This window comes from Pungitius pungitius, chromosome 3, assembly GCF_949316345.1.
Source record: "Pungitius pungitius chromosome 3, fPunPun2.1, whole genome shotgun sequence".
Classification (NCBI taxonomy): Eukaryota; Metazoa; Chordata; class Actinopteri; order Perciformes; family Gasterosteidae; genus Pungitius; species Pungitius pungitius.
In genome coordinates, this window is record NC_084902.1 from 11,411,972 (window position 1) to 11,433,339 (window position 21,368).

At 43.3% G+C, this 21,368-nt stretch overlaps 1 protein-coding gene across 3 annotated transcripts in view; it reads right to left on the minus strand.

Annotated features, from left to right (window-relative positions):
* cadm1b (cell adhesion molecule 1b) overlaps positions 1–19,794 on the minus strand; it is a 111,174-nt gene extending 91,380 nt beyond the window's left edge. Inside the window, exon 1 of one of the 3 annotated variants that reach the window (XM_062561198.1) lies at positions 19,455–19,794. In XM_062561198.1, the coding sequence (XP_062417182.1) occupies positions 19,455–19,530 (76 nt within the window). In that variant the 5' untranslated portion in view covers positions 19,531–19,794. The remainder of the gene's footprint in view (positions 1–19,454) is intronic. The other 2 variants (XM_037464330.2, XM_037464321.2) reach the window with 2 other exon arrangements.
* Between the last annotated feature and the right edge of the window lie 1,574 nt (positions 19,795–21,368).

Sequence of the window (21,368 nt, forward strand, 5' to 3'; positions counted from 1 at the left end):
TTAAAAGCAATTGGCAACTAAAGAAAAGTACACATTTCACATTTTTGTCCATAGCTCTACATCTTCGTTAGTCAAAAGAAATGATTAAGTGATTTACTTAATGATCTGCTGCATTCAAGATATGATTACATTTCTATGTTCCAGATATTATTTACCTATTGATTCTTGATTTGAAAGTTACTTTCACAGCAAGAAATCGCGAACAACCCAACACGCCACGACAAAGCTCGATATCAACAAAGAGTAAAGATTACAGTTCTGAGAAACAACTGCCACATGAAATAACATGAACTGGAGATGAATTATAGGTGTTTGTGAATGTTTAAGGTAAGAAGTTTAGATAACTGTCAATGGACATCTCTATTGCAAGCCATTTCTGCCTTTCACTTGAAATGTGAAAGGACCTGGTGAGACGTACTGTTTGCGGCAATAGAACACAAGCCAGATATGGCATGAAATAGTAGTACATTACTAGGGCTTTTTTTCATACGTACTTTTATTTCAAACAGCTACAAGTGGCAAAACAAATATATCAATAGACTTTTTCAATATGTTTTGGTTTTATTGCCAGGACTAAAACTTTACCGCTCCACGACAAGCGAGGCGTCATTCTGATGATTCAAACATTTCCAGGCCCTCTCTTCAAATGCGACATTTTGATGGATTATGCAGTGTCAACCTTCAGCGCACTGAGCACATTTGAATAAATGTAGATTTGAGATTTACTGGAAGATGAGGCCAACGTGTCAACGTGATACACAACTGCATGCAAATGCTCCGTATACTTGGAAGTCGTCGCGTTTACAAAATTGTGTTGTGGAATTTTTCAAACTTCCACGGAGCAAGTAAAATAAAAAAAATTGTTTTCCCACACTAATTTCTCTATCGAGGTGGCTGTCACACTACATATTGCGCTGGCATGCGCAAATAATGATGACAATGGTTAGTCTAAGATACACCAAATAAACAGAAAAAAGTTTTCATTCACCATATACTGTATATATATATATATATATATACCATTAGAAATGCAGAGCTTTAAATGTGAGGAGGTGAGGTCAAAATGACCTGAAGGGAAAATATAAAAAGGCGGAGGGAATAAAACAGCAATTTCTTCACACTGTGAGAAACAGTCAGCGCAGGCCTTAAAAGATGTGACATTTGGGTCCTAGTGACACAGATGAAATCATGTACAACAGCCCTGTTACAAATGTATGCCGTTCGACAGCCCTTAAGTCTACTGATATTTGAGGAGCAGAATAATCCTTGTAGTGCAGGTCCGACCTATTTATTTATGCGCAGATCGCGGTTCTCTTAGACTCGGGAAATCCGCTTTTGCTTTTAATACCGCCTTTGTCACACGCATACACCCCTTGCATTCACTAACTACACTATCTCCCTGCCTATTCAAGCAAAACTTTATGCTAAGTAAATAATTTACATCTCCCAAGCAGCCTATCCACATTTTCCAATAAAACCCTAAATTGATGGATGTCATCTTAGTGCTCACGGGCAATAACTCCTGCTCTTCCTCGAAATAACAATATGTTTTGGTTTTATGAGGTCTAGACATGCTATTCTTTTTAATGACATCCCTAGGCCTGTGCTGTTTACATTTATTGATATCTGTTTTTGGACCGGAGCAGCTCTGTCTTGCTATACAGAATTTGACTTATGCTGACAGCACAAAACCTTTATTTGGTGAGTTGGGACCACACTGTGAGACTGAGAAACATATTTTGCTCACATATTTCTGTGGGATTTATTTTTCTGAGATTAAACCCATACCTATTGAATTTGGGAATTCAAAAAGACCAAAGTAAACTACTTTACAGCATTGCTTCTTTTGTTTTATTAAAGGTCGTAAGATACTTCTACATGTTTACAAATCAAGCTGACATCATATTAATCCTCCAATAGACATATTCATGGGGTAATCAAATTGTATTGGGTGAAAGCTAATAATCAATCAAACATCAAATCTAAGTTTGAATGCTTAATCAGCCTAATCATTGGAATACAGCGCGTCAGTGTTTCCGCACCAAATGCCTTAAAAGCCCAGAAGCCAAATGATCCCAATTAGTTTCTTGATAGTTAGAACAGTTCTGGTTGTACAACAGAAGCGATTGAAAAAAGTTTAGCAAGAAGAAGGTGATATTTCCATGCACTTATCATGATTTAGCAGCATTTTAATCTAAAACTGATGACGTCCTGTGGTCCAGGAAACAGGGTGCAATAAGGGACAGGAGCTATTATGATAGATGATCAGTGAGTGTTTGAAGCTACAGAGGAAACAATCAGGGACCAATCACATCATCTCTCTAAAAGCAAAGCTCTATCCAACATGACGTACGGTTTGGTAATGTATGAGGAGTTCAGAATAGTGTCTCTCCCAAGAGGAAACTCTCCCAGGAAGTGGAGGAGTTGCATTACAAACATGAGGCCAGATTTGTTTTGAGGATGGCAGGATGTCACCCACCGCTTTGATGCACACAATAACCAGATTGTCAGTTTTAAATAACACATTAAATAATGTCAATTCTTTGCAGTTTATCGTTCCTTGTTTTATTGAGGACCATTCTTTTAGATTTGCTTCAGTCTGTCATTGCAGCCAAACTGGGAACGACTTTATGGCTGCAAAAACTGACAACTCCCGTAATTATCCTGTTTACAATTCAATATAATTATATTGTTCATGATCGGTTGTGCCTCAAGGAAATGAAGGGGGAAAAGTCGTGCTTTGTGGCATGCGCTCGCATGAAAATATAGCTCTACGCCTTCACAAAAATAAACAGCGGTGCGATTCATGCAGCTACTTCCATTAAATGGATAGAGAAGAAGCTCTTGTTATGTAAACACAACAAAAGAATCCATACCACAAGACGGACACAGAAAATGTCAGTCTAGTGTATAAAAGTCCAATTCTGTGCTGCTGTATCCATACATTTAACCAGTTACTATACTACTATACTACACCCCCCCTCTAAAGCGGCATCATTATTGTGCTGCAACATCGAAGCACATTGAAGGAAGTAAAGAGCGTAGCTCTGTGCTAATGAGTGCTGGCATGTGTTCTGCCTTGGAGAATAGCAGCAAAACAATCAAAATAGTTTTACAAATGCCAATGACCAAATCAATTGATGAGCGCATGCTGGACTGTCAAAGCTAAACGTGACCCGATTGCAGAAAAGAGCGTTGAGCACTAAAGGAACGTCTCCGTGAGGAATTAACTTGTGTGTTCCTTTATCTTGGTGCACACTAAAGGATGGATTTTTGACGTGTAAACTACAACAACATCAACAAAGACAAAGGTCCCTCGTGCCCAAGAGCCGTCACTACAACTGAAACGAGTGTGCGCCAGTGTGTCAGGAAGTGCCCCTCTGTTGTTCTGACGGTGATTACTCTTATTTATTGAATTATACATAAAATGCTGCTGTAGCTTCGATGTCTTAAACAAACATACAAAATAATGCGTATATGTGTATGGGTGTGTGTGTGTGTGTGTGTGTGTGTGTATGTGTGTGTGTATGTGTGTGTGTGTGAAACACAAAAGAACACTAAACTACTATTTAAGAGATTTAGATAATAGTCATTTGTTGGGGATGAATGCAGGTCATATTTGGTCGTCGGCTATAACAATAATCAAATATTGATGTTAGGAGGCTATTCTGTTTTTGCATGTTCAAGTAACAGACTTTAGGGATAAATTAAATATGATAAGAATAAGTAGGGTAAAAAAAAGAATGTTTGTAAAGTTAGAATGACCCATTTACATTTGTATCATTAGTGTCATACCGGGAGGTCAAGCTAGGGTTTGTGTCCGGTTGTCACGTCTATTGTTGAACATCCTGTTTTATTTTGGTGGTTAATTCTCCTCTCGTTTCAGGTGCCTTGCCCTTCCTCATGTGTCCCCTGTTGATTGTCTTCCCTGATTCCTAATTGTGTCCACCTGTTCCCCCACCTCCCTCATGGATACTTATAGTCTGCGTCTCCCTTTGTCCTGTGCCAGTGTGTCTTGCATGTTGCATGTATTCGCACCAGCATCACAGCTACCACGGTGACTTTTCGTTTGAAACCCTACCAGTTGTGAGTATTGTTTATTGGAATAAATCCTAATAAGTCAGCCTTCTCTGCGTCCTTGTCCTTCCCTCTTGCTACGGGCGTGACAATTAGTTCTTCTTCAGTTGGTTGCTACATTTCTCCTTATCATGGATCACACACACTGCACCAGGTTTATATTTTTAAGGTGATTAAAATAGGAATATATTTTGTCACCATTTAGACTTTTGTGGTCTCAATGGTTGTGGCCTCCCACAAAAAAAACATAACACTTCAGAACAGATTCACAAAGCAGCATCAGAAATAGTACACTTTTGAGTATATTTATACATGCAAATATGAGAACTTTACTATTTTTTCTGATGCTGGTGGAACAAAGAATAAGGGACAGATGAAAGAATTAACTCTGAGTGAAAATCTGACAAGTGGAATCGGCTTATCTTGACAAATGAATATCATTAATGAAGGTCTACCACATCCGAAGAGGCCACTTTCAGCAGTACTACAAGTTTGTACAATGTAAGTTACAGAAGAATTTGAATAAGAAGCGTATAAAGTGCTGCAAAGACCAAGAGAAAATAAAAATCAGGCAATAATGCTAAATAAAATAAGTACATTGCACTGTTGACACCATTCAAGTCCAGAGCTCAGAGCTGTTACACCTCATTGGGAAACCAGTGGAGAGAGAGAATAAATTCAAATTCCAGCACAGCGTAAGCAAAAACAAAACACATATACAAATATAGTAGTTTAATGAATACAAAAAGCTATAAGAGAAGGTTTGGAAAAAATTAAGCCATTGGCTGTTGAAATCAAGCATCTAATGAAACATTGTACAGTTTTTTTTCTGTAATAACTAGAAGTAGTAGAAACTACATCTGTCAATTAATGTAGCTGTCTCTAACATAGTAGAATTATGAAGTGCCTGAGAATGGGAGTACTCAAAGTACATCACAAATGTACTTGAGTGCAGAAAGCTGGGTAAATGTTCTATAAATCGCAACGCCGCTCTCCTGCCTTCTGTAAACACTTGCTTCATCAGAGACACAAGGGGACTGCCTCTCGCACTACATTTTGCTGCTGGTTACTGGTGTGTGTCCTCCTTTTTGTACAGTATGTGTCCCCTGCCTCTTTGCAGTGCACTACAGGCCTAATGAAAAGACTGCTGTGATGCGCATATGGAGAGACGACTGCAGAGCTACGACTGCTTCTGTGTTCTCGTTCGGCTTCCTGTTCAAATCCTTTCTTTGCTCTGTGAATGCAGAGTTGGAGCTTCCTACGGTGTCAACATGGCCTCATCACTACAAAGCATGTTTCATAAAGGCAGATTCTACACCTCACAGATTCTACATTGAGAGCTCAAATTCCACCAATCAGGCATTTTAATATGTAATGGACCACAAAAGCTTGAACGGAATAACTAAACAATGAAACCCAATTGATCAGGTATGGCATGTTTTACATTAAGATATCCAAAATCATTGGCTTATTCAAATCAATTTAAATCAGTTGTTAGGTTGTATTCCGACCAGAAAATTGACTGTAAACAGTAAATATTCCAATTAAAAAAGTCATTTGATGTTTGAGGGTCGAGGAACTCTATTTTCCATTTTAAAGGATAATATAACCTTGTGAAAAGGGCGCCAAACAACCCAGTAAATAGTAACGTTTTGAAAGAAAAAGTGAAGGATTTTTCAAATTGGACATATAGTAGCAAAAGTATTGAATCAATCCGTAATTCCCTGTTAGTATAAAACTGTAGGTTGCGTTCTGGTACACCCATTTCAAATATAATAAACCTCACAACACAGTAGTAGTAGCGGTAGTAGTAGAAGTAGTAGTAGTAGTAGTAGTACAGAATTGGAAAACAACAATACCAGTGCTATCTCCAATATGCAAGTGTATAAGCGTGTCAGTTTTGATAGCGACATGGAGAAGGTGTGTGTCTGCTGCCTGTGGAGGGGCCTTTTATCCATAAATGTGACGAGTTAAATCAAAATGTTGAGTTCTGCTAAGAGCATAGGAACGGATTAGATCCAGAGATAGAAGAGCTGCTGTGCAACATCTGAACCGCAGGCCACTTGATCGGTTGGGAGCTTTCCTTTCCTTGTTAGCTGCAGACAGGCTGCTATTCAGGAGCCAGTGGATCAAGCCCATATTTCCTTTCAAATACATTTACCTGTCATCTCGGATGTAAACAATGTGACTTTGAGTTTCCCCGTTCCATTAGCTCTATTGCCTCCCGTGTCTCTTCGCAGTGCAATGACTCAATATGAGAAATAATCGATAAGCTGCTGGTTTGGGTGAATGAGTCTTAGTGCTTGCTTTGCACAGCCCCCCCATCAGCCTGACACTGATAAATTATGGAGCTGTATCTGAGAGTAATTAAGATGGGTCTATCGTCACGCTGATAACTCAAGAGCACGATGCCCCCAAAGGCATGCAGCACCAACCTGTCAGACAACAGCTCCCTTCTGTGAAAACATCAGCATCAAAATGTTCTCATGATGCACCTTGAGGAAGAAATGAAAAGTCCTGCACTGACTATAATGGTTTCTAATGCTGTAATGAACTCCATATAAGTTCATTTTAAGTCAGCACACGGACATCATCAGTGGCACTGGTGAAATGAATGATGAATCGGATATTCAAACAATAAACATACTGTGGTTATTGTTTCATATCTTTGGATTTGTGACACTAAGTATTCAAACAACTTGAAAAAGTAGCATTCAATTAAAAAAATATGTTTCATGTTGAGGTTGAATATATTATATGATATTTCTTTTACAATTTTTCCTCAAGTGTATTCAATGTTGTTTCTTGAAGACTTGTTTGTTCCTTCCAGCTGGTTTCCCTGATTGTATCCGTTCAAATAGAATTAGAGGAACATTAGGCTGCAACAGAGGCCCTGCTGAAAAGAAACATTGAAAGTTGAAGGACCGGGCTATTCTAATGTTGCCCCCAAGTCTAGCTGCTTCCTGCCGCGTAAGGGAATAATCTTTCATTCAGTCTGCATAAATGAATTCAAAAAGGGCAGTTAAACAAACAAGGCGGGGGCTGATTCTGGGGGAAGTACGATACCTGTTCCAGTATCTCATTGTAAAGAAGCATTGGATTTGTGTACTCCAATCTCAGGGTAAAGCGTGGCATCAGCGACACGTTGAGGAATTGCACAGTTCTCCGCTGTATTTCGCGCCCCTGTTAGTTTTACCCTCTCCATCTCCAGTGGGCGCCTAGGTCTCTACAATCTAACTGAGGCACGCGGCGGTTTTCGTGTCAGGGGGTCAACGCACACCGGAAGTAAACAACGCTGCGCTAACTGCGTTCAAATATTTTATCGCATAAATCTCGGCCATAGATTTAACATTAATAGGGTGAGAAACGGTCAGAAAACAATGTGTTGTTGAATTGACAATGGATTCCTGCCTAAACTGGACTTATATTTATTAGATATTTGATTTGATTTACATTGCAGGCTTTTTGAGGTCATCTGCCCAAAGATACTGTGAGTTAACTGCTCGGCAGCCTTAATGCTGGCTTGTAATTGCTCCATCACCCATACTAATGTGCACTCTTTGCCCCTTTCAAAACAAAAACATTGCATTTCCCTTTTTTGTCCATTGTGGACCTGATTGTCACTGCCTGAGCATCGCAGCCAATAGAGTGAGGTCTCTCAGATCCAGGGAACAGAGAAAACAATGTCATATTCATAAGCAGAGACAGCTCTCCTCCTCATTACCACGGCACAGTCATGAATGGAAGCTTCTGTCCCCACAATCATGAAAGGACCTGTCATCTGTCTGTTTCTCCTAATTGACTGTTTACTACATTTCAACATAGACAGACGGACACATTTTGTCATCGTCCTCAGTTTGTCATTCAGTTTGACACCAAAGTACAAATGCCTTGGATAGAAATGTCCCAAGTTTCTACTTACCATGTGACTCAAAGTGATAGCATGTCTCCTGCGACCACTCCGCTGCAACCTTGACAGAACAACCTCATACCGTTTTTACTTGAAGGTCCTACTTTTAAGCAAGTGAACGAAAACCCTTACACTGAGCACTAAATGTTTTGGATGTTGGGGATTGGAATCATTTAGATACTTCTTTTATTGTCTTACATGAGCCTTTATAACCAACTTGTTTCTGTGAAACTGACTGTGACTTGGGAGAACAAATGAAACAAAGCTAAATTCATCAGATCACTTGGAGCAGCGAGGACCCTCTGTGCCCAACACCCTTTTTAAGAAGGCTTTTCAAAAGAGAGCGTGAAGTTCGATCGTGGACTCACTCTCTCCATGCTCAGGCAAGGTGGCAGAAAACCCACCATTTGCATGCAAGAACTTCACACACACACACACACACACAGCAGCCATATTTAAAGCAGATACAGCTAGAAGGCATCACAAAGGTGATGATGTACTTTAGCGAACATGACTTACTTTGTTTCATGTGAGACCAGTGGCTCTCAATTCTCTTCCTTCCTCTCCATTTCCAACAGTGAGATTAGCTGCCACCGCATAAAGTACTACCATGCATTGTAGTGGCTAAAGTTCCCTTTTTTGCGTAAGTCAGATGTTTCTTTTCATTTAACCACTTCACAACGGAAAGAACGAGTCTACGCGTGTTTATGGGTTGAACAACGGTAGAAAACGGTGTGTTCGCTCCGTTTGCTTTACTGAAAAGATCTGGCCAGCATAACGTTACACAGGGTTTCTTACGTCATAAAAGATGCGCGCACTCGCGCAGCTCCAATGTATCAAAACAAAGCATGCACACCACACATGCATCAACCAACATGCATATTCATATCCATTTTTTGTATTCATACTTATAATGTAATAAATCGTCATAGAACATAAATCAAAATGATCATAATTTAAACCTAAATTATAACGTGGAAAATGGCACTAACATTTCCGGCCCCTAATTGCTCATTATGGGAATGACAATTACATACTAACTAACTAAATAGACATTTTCTGCATCCAAATCCTCACATGTACTTCTTTACTAGGTCTAATACAACATGAACAGCCTAGGTACATTCAGGTGAAACTTACAAGATAGACAATTATAGAAAATAACAAAGTCTAAGTAATAATGTCCTTCATTGCCCGCGAGATTCTTCCATCTCAAGCAGGAGACACAACTTGTTTATAGGTCTCTCCAAGGTGTTGGTCTTTGTTTTGACGAGGACCCGACGGACAAAACCTGAGGAGTCGGGAATTGTCTTCTCCACTCTTCCCATCAACCAGGACCCTCTTGGAGCCCTCTCATCCACAATGAGTACGACGTCTCCCTCTTTCACATTTCTCTTTGTCTCCAGCCACTTCTGCCTTTCTTGTAGAAGGGGCAAGTATTCTCTGGACCAACGCTTCCAGAAGATGTCAGAGATATACTGCACCTGCCTCCATCGTCGTTTGGAGTATAGATCCTCCTTCTGAAACATGCCTGGAGGGAGTGCCGGTTTTCCTTTGAGAAGGAGAAGGTGGTTCGGCGTCAATGGCTCGAGGTCGTCCACATCATCAGACGATTTGGTAAGGGGTCTGCTGTTGATCACCGCTTCTACTTCGCACATCACCGTTTGCAGACATTCGTCGTCGAGTGACTGAAGCTTCAGAAGGTTGGTAAGTACCTTTCGGACTGTTCTTATCTGTCGCTCCCAGATGCCACCGTGGTGCGACCCGGCAGGTGGGTTGAAGATCCAGGTGACTCCTCTCTGCAGTAGGGCCTCTGAGATCTGGGATTTGTTCCACTCCTTCATCGCCTGGCGGATCTCGTGCTCTGTGGCTACCAGGTTTGTTCCATTGTCAGATCTCATGACCTCCACTTGCCCTCTTCTGGCTATGAAACCTCTCATTGCGTTTATGCATGAATCGGTGTCGAGAGAATGTGCAATTTCTAAGTGGATTGCCCTGACTGTGAGACAAGTGAACAATACTCCATAACGCTTGACTTGCACGCGTCCACGCTTTGCCTCAAAGGGGCCAAAATAGTCTACACCGACGTTGGTAAATGGTGGATGGTTCGGCAGTAGACGGTCAGGTGGTAGATTCGCCATCTTCTGTTCACTCACGGCGGCTTGACTCTTCCGACATTTCACACACTTTGAGAGCACGCTTCTCACGGCTGTGTTGCCTTTGCAAATCCAGACCCTTTGTCTCAGCCGAGCAAGGGTGTGGTTTCTCCCTCCATGTCCAATTTCTTTGTGAGCATTCCTGATGATCAGGGTTGTGACGTGGTGATCCTTGGCCAGGATGGCTGGATGCTTAGTGTGTTCTGGCAAAGCTGCCTGGTGCAACCTTCCACCAACCCGGAGAACCCCATCTTGGAGGAAAGGATCCAGCTTCACAATAGAGCTGCTTCTCTTGACCTTTTCACCTCTCAGCAGTGCGCCAAGCTCTTCATGGAAGGTTTGACTTTGACTAAAGTGAATGATGGCAGTTTCTGCTCTTCTGACGTCCTTGACAGTCAAATGAGTTCCTTTCAGGGTTGATCTCAGTTTCTGCATGTGATTCTCAACTGTTCTGATGTTCACATCTTGACTTTCTGAAGACTGGGCTTGAGACGCAAACGTCTTCCTTGTTCTGCACAGACTTCGAAGCAACTCCTTCAACCTTAACATCCAGGCGACCGCCTTCTTCAGACTGTGCCAGTCGGAGTAGTGATGAGTCAGCTTGAAGAGAGGGTCTGTGGTTAAGTCGATGGTCTCGATGATGTTCACGCTGGCCGTACGCTTCACCTCAGCATCGTCTTCACTTATCTCTCTCGAGAACTCTGATAAGACCGGCCAGTGAGATTCACTCTTGGCTAGGAAGTCAGGACCTTCAATCCAACTCCGACACTTCAAGAAGTGCTCTGCCTTCATTCCTCTTGAAGCGTGGTCAGCTGGGTTAGAAGCCGTGTTGACATACTTCCACTGTTCTGGCCTTGTGTTCTCTCTGATTATCGACACTCTGTTTGCCACGAAGGTTTTAAACCGAGCGCTGTCGTTGTCGATGTATCGAAGAACGGTGGTGCTATCTGTCCATAGCACGGACTCTTTGAGGTCCATCCGAAGCTCTCGCTTCATGAGTTTATCCATTTTCACCGCAACGGTAGCCGCGGTGAGCTCAAGGCGTGGTACTGTAACTGGTTTAAGCGGCGTCACTCTGGATTTTCCGAGAATAAATGAGCAATGGACTCGACCATGGCTGTTCTGGATGCGGAGGTAAGTGACGACGCCGTAGCCCTTCTCGCTAGCGTCGGAAAAATGGTGCAGTTGTGCTGACGTTACTGGCCCAAATCCCTCAGGCTTGACGCACCTCCTGACAGAAAAGCTGGCGAACTGGCTCAAGTCAGACAGCCAAGCGAACCACCTGTTCGCCACATCTTCTGGAATCTCTTCGTCCCAGGTAAGCTTCATTTGACAGAGACTCTGGACGAGGGTCTTCGCGAGAAGAATGAACGGCGACAGGAATCCAAGGGGGTCGTATATTGAGCTTACGACCGAGAGGATACCCCGTCTTGTTATGGGCATGTTCTTCACGTGGATCCGGAACTTAAAGGAATCTGATTCTATGCACCAGTCCACTCCAAGGGCCCTTTCCATGGGTAGTTCATCTCTGTCCAGGTCTAGATTCTTGATCTCCTTTGCTCGCTCTTGTTCGGGAAGTGATGACAGCACTTCGCGACTGTTGCTTGACCACTTAGTTAAGTGAAATCCTCCACTTTCACAAAGTTCAATGAGGTCTTTGGTCAAGGTCGTAGCCTCCTTCTCGCCGGACGTTGAAACCAGGCAGTCATCGACGTAGAAGTGCTCTAGGACTGTAGTTACTGCTTCAGGTGATGAGCTGCCTTTCCCATCCTCTGCCGTCCGTCTTAAAGCGTAGTTGGCACAGCTTGGGCTTGACTTGGCCCCGAACAGGTGAACCACCATCTTGTACTCGTGCAGAGGCTGGCTCAGATCCCCCTGTGGCCACCAAAGGAATCGTAGAAGATCAGAGTCCTCGTCGGGGACTCTTACTTGATGGTACATCGCTTCGATGTCGGAGATGAGTGCGATGTGTTTGTGTCGAAACCTCGTCAGGACTCCAACCAGACTATTAGTTAGGTCCGGACCCTGCAACAGTTCATCGTTCAGTGACTTCCCTTGAAACGAAGCGGCACAATCGAAAACAACCCGCAGCTTTCCCTTTTGTGGATGGACCACGCCGTGATGGGGAATGTACCATACTCTGCCGTCGTTGCGGTTGCGCTCGTCTTCAGGAACTTCCACTGCATAGCCTTTGCTCAGCAGGTCCAGCATGAAGGTCTTGTAGTCGTCATGGAAGCTGGAGTTTTTGGCGAGTTTCCTTTTCAGGTTTGATGCTCGTTGCTCAGCAACACACTTGTTGCTCGGCATCACCACATTTTTGTTTCTGAGAGGCATCCTGATGCTGTAGTGCCCATTGACTTTCTTGATTGTCTCAGTCACAGACTTCATGAACTGCACGTCTTCTCGCGACATTTCTGACTTCTCTTCACAGGCTTGTTCTGGAAAGTCGTGATTGTATTGCTGCAGTAGCATACTGTCTACACCGCTGACTGAGATTCTGTTGACTGAAGCCCGTTGACTGTAGTGGTCTGACTTGTGGTAATCGTCACCTCTCTTGAGAGGACCATTAACTACCCAACCGAGGGTCGTCTTCACTGCATAAGGCCCATTGTCTTTGCTGTGGATTATCTTCCACGGCTCCATCGCAGAGTGAGCGTTCATTCCGATTAGCATCTCAACACCCGCGTCGATCTGTGGTAGCTGCACTTCTTTCCGCAGGTACGGCCATCCTTCCAAGTCTTTTTCAACAGGAACATTGTCCTTCGTTACAGGTATGTCTGTGTGGGTATAAACATCTGGCAGGCTTATGTACTTGTTCTCTGTCAGACCGCACACTTCTAAATCTGAGAGCACGTAGCAGGACACAGGCTTCTCCTGGCCCATAGTACGGAGTAGCACTTGAGTCTTCTTACCATGGACGCCAAGCTGTCTCATCAATCTTTCGGAGCAAAATGTAGCAGAACTTCCTGAGTCCATGAATGCGTACGTTTCTATTGTCGTGTTGCTCCTCTTGGATTTGATGCGCACGGGCACGATGGACAGGATACAGTTGCTGCCTCCGGCCCCGGTGACTGCCGTGACTTCACTCTTGGCTAACGCGTCTTCTCGTGGAGTTGAGTGTCCACTGGTAGAACTTTGACCTCTCCCAGGCCTGGTGTTCTCTTGGTCGGTGCTCTCGTCCCTTTTACTATGAAGTAGGCTTGGGTGTTTCTTGCTGCAGAATTCACACGTGGCTCTCCTTTTGCAGTCCTTTCCCATGTGCCCTTGGGTCAAACACCCGAAACAAAGTCCTTTACCTTTAAGGAACTCGATTCTCTCCTTGTTTGGCAGACTTCTTATTTTGTTACATGCGCTCAGGGTGTGTCTTTTGTTACAGTACAAGCATGGCTCTTGAAACGCATTGCTTGACTGGCTGCTTGTACTTGGTTCTGAGGCATCCACTTCGTCTAGCTTAACACTTGTAGCAAAGCCAGTGGTTCTTTTAGGTCCGCCCCTCTTGGCAGGTCTAAAGCTTGACTTGCCCTTTTCGTTTACTTCGAAGGACTCTTTCACATCACCAAACAGTGGGTCTGAAGCTATCTTTGCTTGTCTGTTGATGAATTTCACGAGATCTGAGAACCTTGCCCTTCTTCCTTCCCTTTCCTGTATGTCAAAGGCTATGACTCTCCATCTTTCGCGGAGTCTGAAGGGCAATTTTGAGATGACAATCCGAAGATTACCTGAGCTGTTCATCTCCTCAAGATATTCCATGCTCTTCATGACATTGTTGCAACCAGTGAGAAAGATGGAGAAGCTGTGAAGTGACTTGGCGTCTTCTGCTTTGATCTGAGGCCAGTTGATAGCCTTGTCCGCGTAGGCCGCAGCTATTTTGTGTTCATTGCCAAAGTGATGGCTCAAGAGCTTTCTTGCTTCAATGTAGCCTTGTTGTGCGCTCATATGTTGGCAGCTTCTCACGAGTTCTTTTGGTTCGCCGCTGGTGAATTGTTCAAGATAGTATAAGCGGTCTTCATCATTGTCTGTGCGACTGTGAATGATGTGCTCAAATGCCCTCATGAATGGCAGGAACTCGAAAGGATCGCCACTGAATACGGGGACTTCTCGTTGAGGTAGGTTGGCTAGTCTCTGTTGTGTGACTAACATCTCGGTGATATCCTTCTGGTTCAAAATCACTTTTTCTGGTTCAACTTCCCTTCCATAGCAACTTGCACTTGTGTTATTGTCGCGTTCGTTACTCTCTTGCACATACAACGTGTGTCTAGTTGGACTGTGAGATGCATCGTTGTCCTGGATAACTCGAAAACTGCTGGTCGACTTTGGTTTGACATCTGGAGCATGATGTTTGACGATTGCTGCTGTAGGCACGTTCTTGCTAAGGTAAGAATTCATACCGTCGTCGTCCGAGTTTTCGTTATCGAAAGCTTCCAGAGCTTGTAGCTTTGCTGTGGACTCTGCGATAGCAGTTTCGATGTCTAGCTCCTCCATTCGAGCCTCCAGCTGAATCTTCTTGGCTTTCATCTGTGCTTCTTCCAACTGCAGTGCCCGTTTCTTTGTAAACGCGGCTGCGCGTGCGAGTAGGGCTGCACGATTAGCTTCCTCTATCCTACGCAGAGACGAAGCATGAGAGGACGCTTTGGATGACCTTGAGTGTCTACTGCATACACTACGTGCTGTGACTGAACTATATTTTTCGTGTACGGCAGAAGCACTGTCATCTGGATCCACATCTTCGACGACAGACTCGGCTTGCTGCGTCGTCGCGTCATTTCTTGCAGCTTGTTTGTTAGTGGCGTTGGCGTGCCGTTTTGCGTTAATTATCCACTGCTCCAATTTAACCAGAAAGTTCTCATGCTTTGAGCGGTTTGGGTCACTCCAATATTGCTGGTCGGCCTTTCTTTCATCATCTGATAGCAGTTTGCTAACTACATTATTTACTTCAATAAACTCATTCAGGAATTTTGAGTAATCACTAAGATGATCCTTTTCCACCAGAAGTGCATTGGACTCGATTTTCATGAGATTTTCTATTTCTTCTGCTTTGGAGACAAGGCGTGCTAACACACGTTTCCTAAGTTTCATCTGTGTATCAAGTTTCTCTTCTAAGGCCTTTGTGGTCAACTTGATCCTTCTTTTCGTGTTTAGCTCGACGTTGCCCTCCATCTTAGTTTCTTCATCAGACATTTCAGCTGGGTACTAGCGCTACGACAGTCTCTTATAGCAAGCTCTTGCAAACTTCTGAAATCCAGATTAACAGTCCTTTAACCTCAAAGCACGTTGATGCCTTCCAAAAATGAGATTTCAGAGCCGTATTTATTTCCAGAATTTACGGAGAGCTTCTTATGGGCTAATATAACTGGCTAGCAATAGCACTTGTAGCAAAATGTCCTGTGTGGCTAGTGGCAATAGCTCGGCCACGTTGATTACGTTGGCAAAACTATCCGTATTTCGCCGTAACTAGCAGGGTCCGCTGGCTATAGCTTATCCGTTCATTCGGTTCCGTTCATTGTTTACTCAACCATCATCGTTGAAGTCGTCTGGAAATCCGGTCGGGTGCACGGCGTTGTCGCTCCAGCTGGCTCACTCGTCAACTCATGTCCCGCGCGGCGCGTATTTCCTCGGCTTCAGATGATCTTGTCTCGCTCTCGGCGATCGTTTTCTACTTAATGTAGTGGCTAAAGTTCCCTTTTTTGCGTAAGTCAGATGTTTCTTTTCATTTAACCACTTCACAACGGAAAGAACGAGTCTACGCGTGTTTATGGGTTGAACAACGGTAGAAAACGGTGTGTTCGCTCCGTTTGCTTTACTGAAAAGATCTGGCCAGCATAACGTTACACAGGGTTTCTTACGTCATAAAAGATGCGCGCACTCGCGCAGCTCCAATGTATCAAAACAAAGCATGCACACCACACATGCATCAACCAACATGCATATTCATATCCATTTTTTGTATTCATACTTATAATGTAATAAATCGTCATAGAACATAAATCAAAATGATCATAATTTAAACCTAAATTATAACGTGGAAAATGGCACTAACATGCATTATCTAGCAATTAGAGTGAAGCTTATTAAGCAGAGTTTAATGCAAATTTAATGAGCAATAAATTCAATTTCTTTAAATAGAAGAGTTTATTATTTTTACAAATGATGTACTGTGGTGAACTCAGTACCGGCGATGAAATACTTTACAAGAGGGCACATATCAATAGGCCATTAAGTGAGGTATAACATTTATTCTGAAACATTGTACTTTAGTGTAAGTGCTATTTTATGCAGATGGTGGGGAGAAGGACACATCGGTTTGCAACAGAGATAGTACTGAGGTTCAGACTGTAGTTCTGAGAAGATATCAGCAAAAGGAAGCGCGTCTTTCAACAGAAAAAAAGCCAAATCGTTTAAGCCTCTTAGTTTATGAGGGTCGAATTTTTCTAATGTGAGTAAAGTCCAAACATGCGATTTGATGGGGTCACCCTGGCTTTGGGAAGTTTTCCTTATTATTATTTGATAACAAACTATAACTATAGATCAGATGAACAATAAATGAACAACAAAATTAATATTAGGATTAATCCATAACAAAATAACTGTACGGTCACAGTGAGTGATAGAATACTTACTTATAGAAGTATACTTACTTACTTTAATGTATACATTTAACCAAGTGCTGATTCAACGACAGTAACGATGTACTCGCACTTTAATGTTTTTCTCTTACTTTACGTTTACTCCATCACATTTATCTGGTATGTATTTACTTTATTACGTCATTTGATGAATGCAATTACATTGAAGAATGACATTTTAACACACTTGAACACAAAATGGTGCTTTGGGCATATTTTGCTGGGGGATTTTGCAAATAATGTTTGCATGGATCTGAGCACTTGCACTTCCACTTGCACTAGATTATTTTATATTCAGAACTCAACAGAAGTATGAACATATATGGTTGGGACTGGTCTTCCACTAGGCCCATACACTGGGTAGGCTGTGTCGATCTTTTATATGATGCGCTTGTATGATAACTAGGGAAATCCATTTCTTTTTAAACATCAGAACACAAACTGAGACCAGAGCAGCACACGGCCGGCTGATTCCTGCGGCTTCCTTCTCAAAGTCAAACCCCACCATAAGCAGCAAGAGACAGACATCTTCAATTACTCACCCTGTCACGTGCCAACTGGCTAACCAAGAGCACGGTAACAACTGCATGCTTCCTTCTGTTTCTCTGAGATCCCTTCACTGAGAGGCGCCTTGAGGCTTCATGACAGCTCGTATTGATCCACCTCACCATCGCTCAGCTCTGACGAATGACTTGAAGCTGGCAATAAGTGGGATTATGCAACCTTTTGAAATGAGTCCATTTGATATGCTACAGCATGCCGAGCCCCAAGAGACGCAGGGGGAGGAAAATACTGCTAAACAGATTATTTGTTCAAATGTAAAAGTGTCAGTATTTCATAACAGGATGCCCAGCCCAGGCGGCTCTTTAGATCTACGGCTCTTTGTGCAATACTGTGGAAACAACTTTCTCTCAAGCAGGTCAGGGTCAGCTATCTTCCTTTGACACAGTCTATTTACTTGCTATTGTTATAACAAACGGAACACCTATTGTGACAAGCAGCATCCAGTTAGTGAGGCTGTTTTCCCAACAGATATGAAGACAAAGTTCAAATCCCTTGATTTTGGATTATTAACAAAGACAAATTGGAAGGCTGTCAAAAAGCAGACGTCAGCGCTTCAGAAAAAGCATGAGCTTGGGCCCCTTTCCCGCTGCCAGCAGCCGGTACAAAGACAACACAGACATATAGAATGTCTTCAGATCAGATTTTCTCTGACTTGAATGGGGACTTCACCTGAACTATGAGACCACATCACTTTGCTGCTGCTGCTGCTGCTGCTGCTGCTGCAAGCCTCTGTGCATTGAGCTCTGGGTTACTGCGCTTTCACGGTGCATTATTTGATTTGCCTGGAGGATATTAATGTGACAAGGAGACGCCAGACAACAAAATAGCATAATGTATTTTTAACTCTGAAATAAAAGCATTTCATCAGCTTTTGGTGAAGATTACATTTTTGTTTTCCTAAGTCCTAACAGAACACACACACACACACACACACACAAGAGGCGTTGTTCTTGCAGACTGATGCAGAGGACATCATATCAAGAAACTGATATTAAACAAATAAGAAGTCGCTCAAGTACTTCAAGTGTGAAACCTGCCTTCGCAACTGTTGCTTGCCATTTTCCCAGGGATTGACAAGACAACAGCACGTCCATCCCACCGCTGGGAGGCGGGTAAAGCGGCTGCAGGCTGACATTATGACCGCGCTGCATGCGCCAGTAATGTCATATGTTTTCCCGGAACAAAAAACAACAACAACAACAACACAACAGCACTGACGCACGCAACTCTAATGCATGTTATCAATGCTGTGGTTGGAAGAAGGATGGAAACGACCGGACCGTCGGGCTTCAGTGCTTTTCACAGTTAGGAAACCTCTGGTTCACGCAGCTTAACCCTGTCAAAAAAAGGGGGGTGAAGGGGTGGAAAGCCCCAACAGCGACATGGCAGATGTGCATCTCCAGCCTCAATGACACGAGGAGGAGAAGTGAAGACTGCGGACTGGAAACACGCGCGGCCAGAGGACGCCGCGAGAGCAGAGCTGCAATGCGTGCTTTTCCTCCAGAGCGCACCTGAAGCGCAGCCTCGGGAGATTGTGGACCGTGGAGGGAGTTTGGGGGACCCCCGAGGGTTCAATGTGCTACAAATTAAACGGCACAACAGCGGCCGAGCCGTGGTCCTATTTCATCATGAAAATAAAAAAAATAAAGAGCCACGTTTTCACTATGAAACGCGTTCAACTTGCTCCGTGGGTTTCGACCATTTCACCCGATGGTCGCTGCTGATACTTTCCCTCTGCGCCAACACTACTTTTTTTTGCAGCAGCAGCAGCAGCACTCCTCTGCAGCGACACAACACGGGACGACACCCATTAAATCAGCGCTTAAATCACGTGATAAGTAGCCCAACGTTGACGAAAAGCGGCGGGGATGTTTGGGAGTCGACATCGGTGATGCGGGGATTCGAGCGGGGGGGAAAAAGCTCGTGCGCATCCAGCGCGCAAACGATTCCACAACTTCTCCCCCCCGTACGCTTCCTCACGGCTTTTAGCTGGGCGAAGGTTGGCAATTCGTGCATCCCATCCCGGACACACGCACACAACAGAGACGCGCACGAACGCGCAATAGACCACCGCAACAACAACAACAACCGTAAAAAAAAAAATAGATAAAAATAAGAACTTACCATTCGGAAGAAACGCCACTGAAATCACGAAAAGTAAGAGAGAAATAGCGAGAGATCCGCTCCCCGTGATCGCCATGTTGGACACCTGCTTGAGACTGGCGGCGCTAAATCACCTAGAGACGGCCATGGGATGGAGATGTAGACACATGAGAGGCGGAGGGAGGGCTCGAGGAGGGAGCCTCCTGTCACACTGGGCTGCGTTATGTTGCAACGACGTGGACGAGTATCAAATAATGCAGGAATATCACGGTGGTTTCTTAAATAATGCCAAAAACAGCGATACTGTTCGTATAGATTACCTCTAACGGCAAAGTTACACTGCGATTCCCAATAGGAATATCGGAGGGATATTACAGTGATGCCATGGGAAGTGTAAAATACAATGGAGCGTGGTGAGGTAACCGTAAACTCACCACCGAGAACCACGGACACTTTATAGGAACATTATAGTCATTTACTTTTATGGTTATAGTCTCTTAGTTCATGTGGCTGAGACCAACATATACTCATCTGGCTGCGCTCTGGTTTTTATAGCTGCAGCCCAAATGAGATAAAACACCATTTAGTTTATGTTTATTATACAGTAGGCCAGTCAAGTCGATAGCAGTTAAAATGTATTCACTAAGGTTTACAAAATAAACCAAAAAAAACACACATTTGTTTGCTGAAAGGACAGAAATTTTGATGCTCTACCTAAACTTCAAGCCATAATATAGACTGGGTTCTGCCAATCATTTTGAAGTAGACACCACTGTTACTTAACACAATTATACGTACAAATAATACGTAATTGTACATTTGGTAAAATCCTAATAATAATTACACAAGACTTGTTTTTAGAAGAAATAAGTTTTGCTTTGATTAGTTTGTTAATTGCTGGCCCGTAGTCCTTTTAATGCTGTGAATATGTTAGAAGGATGAGGGTTACTTAGGAGAATGATAAATAAAGTTAAGTCAAACTCAAACGTATTTTTAATGCCCACTCAAAGAGCACTCGCCCTGCTTTGAATGCTGCATTATTTGTTGTAAGAGACACTTAGTGCTGAAGAGGTGGCGTGCTCCGTAAATATTGGGAAACAAAAAACACATTAGAATTTTGTATTTTAAAATCCAACCGCGTGAGTGGAAATAAAACATTGTAGATTATAAATAACCGTGAACCAATTCAACTCCTTCTTCCACCCTCGCTGTGTGTGCTTTATGATATTTTGTTTCAGCCCTCACAAACTCACCTGAAACGGTACTTTTGAAATATCTTATGGGAATCACAGGGCTACAGAGAACCATGCATGACAACGTTGAATCTCATTTCCCTCTTTCATTGTGTCAAAACAGCACAAAGGCTGCTAATTGCACAATCTATTCTCCGAGACTGCGTGTCAGTCCTCATTCCATGGATGAGTAGATAGCATTTAGAGCTTCACTCTAATGCTGCAGCCGTCCCTATCACTACAGATTGAATTCCCCACATCAAATTTATTTCAGATGTTATTATCTGTGGCAGCTTGCCAGTTCTGCCTGCCACTCACACAATGTCTCCACAAGGTGTTTTCCGCTCGCAGCTCTGGTCAGGCTGCTTTGCTTTCCGACGGCGTAACCATTGGTCGGCATCAGTCTGCACCTGGTGGAGATGTGCTCAATAAGTTATATTTCCACGTTTTGTATTTTTATGGGATTTGCAACAATTAGATTAACTCTACGCCTGATAGTTCATCCTAGTTCTGGAGCACTTAGGATATTTCACCACTCCCAACTTTAGTTTTCACTCTGCAGTGATTCACTCCGCTTTTGCATCGCATTGCCTTTTGCTCATGAGAATTGATGGGGTTCCTGGGTCTCTCTGAGAAGAGAAGCCCAGCGTCTCCACCTCCCAGAGTAGGATGAATAATTGATGGGAATGGATCAGATGACTGA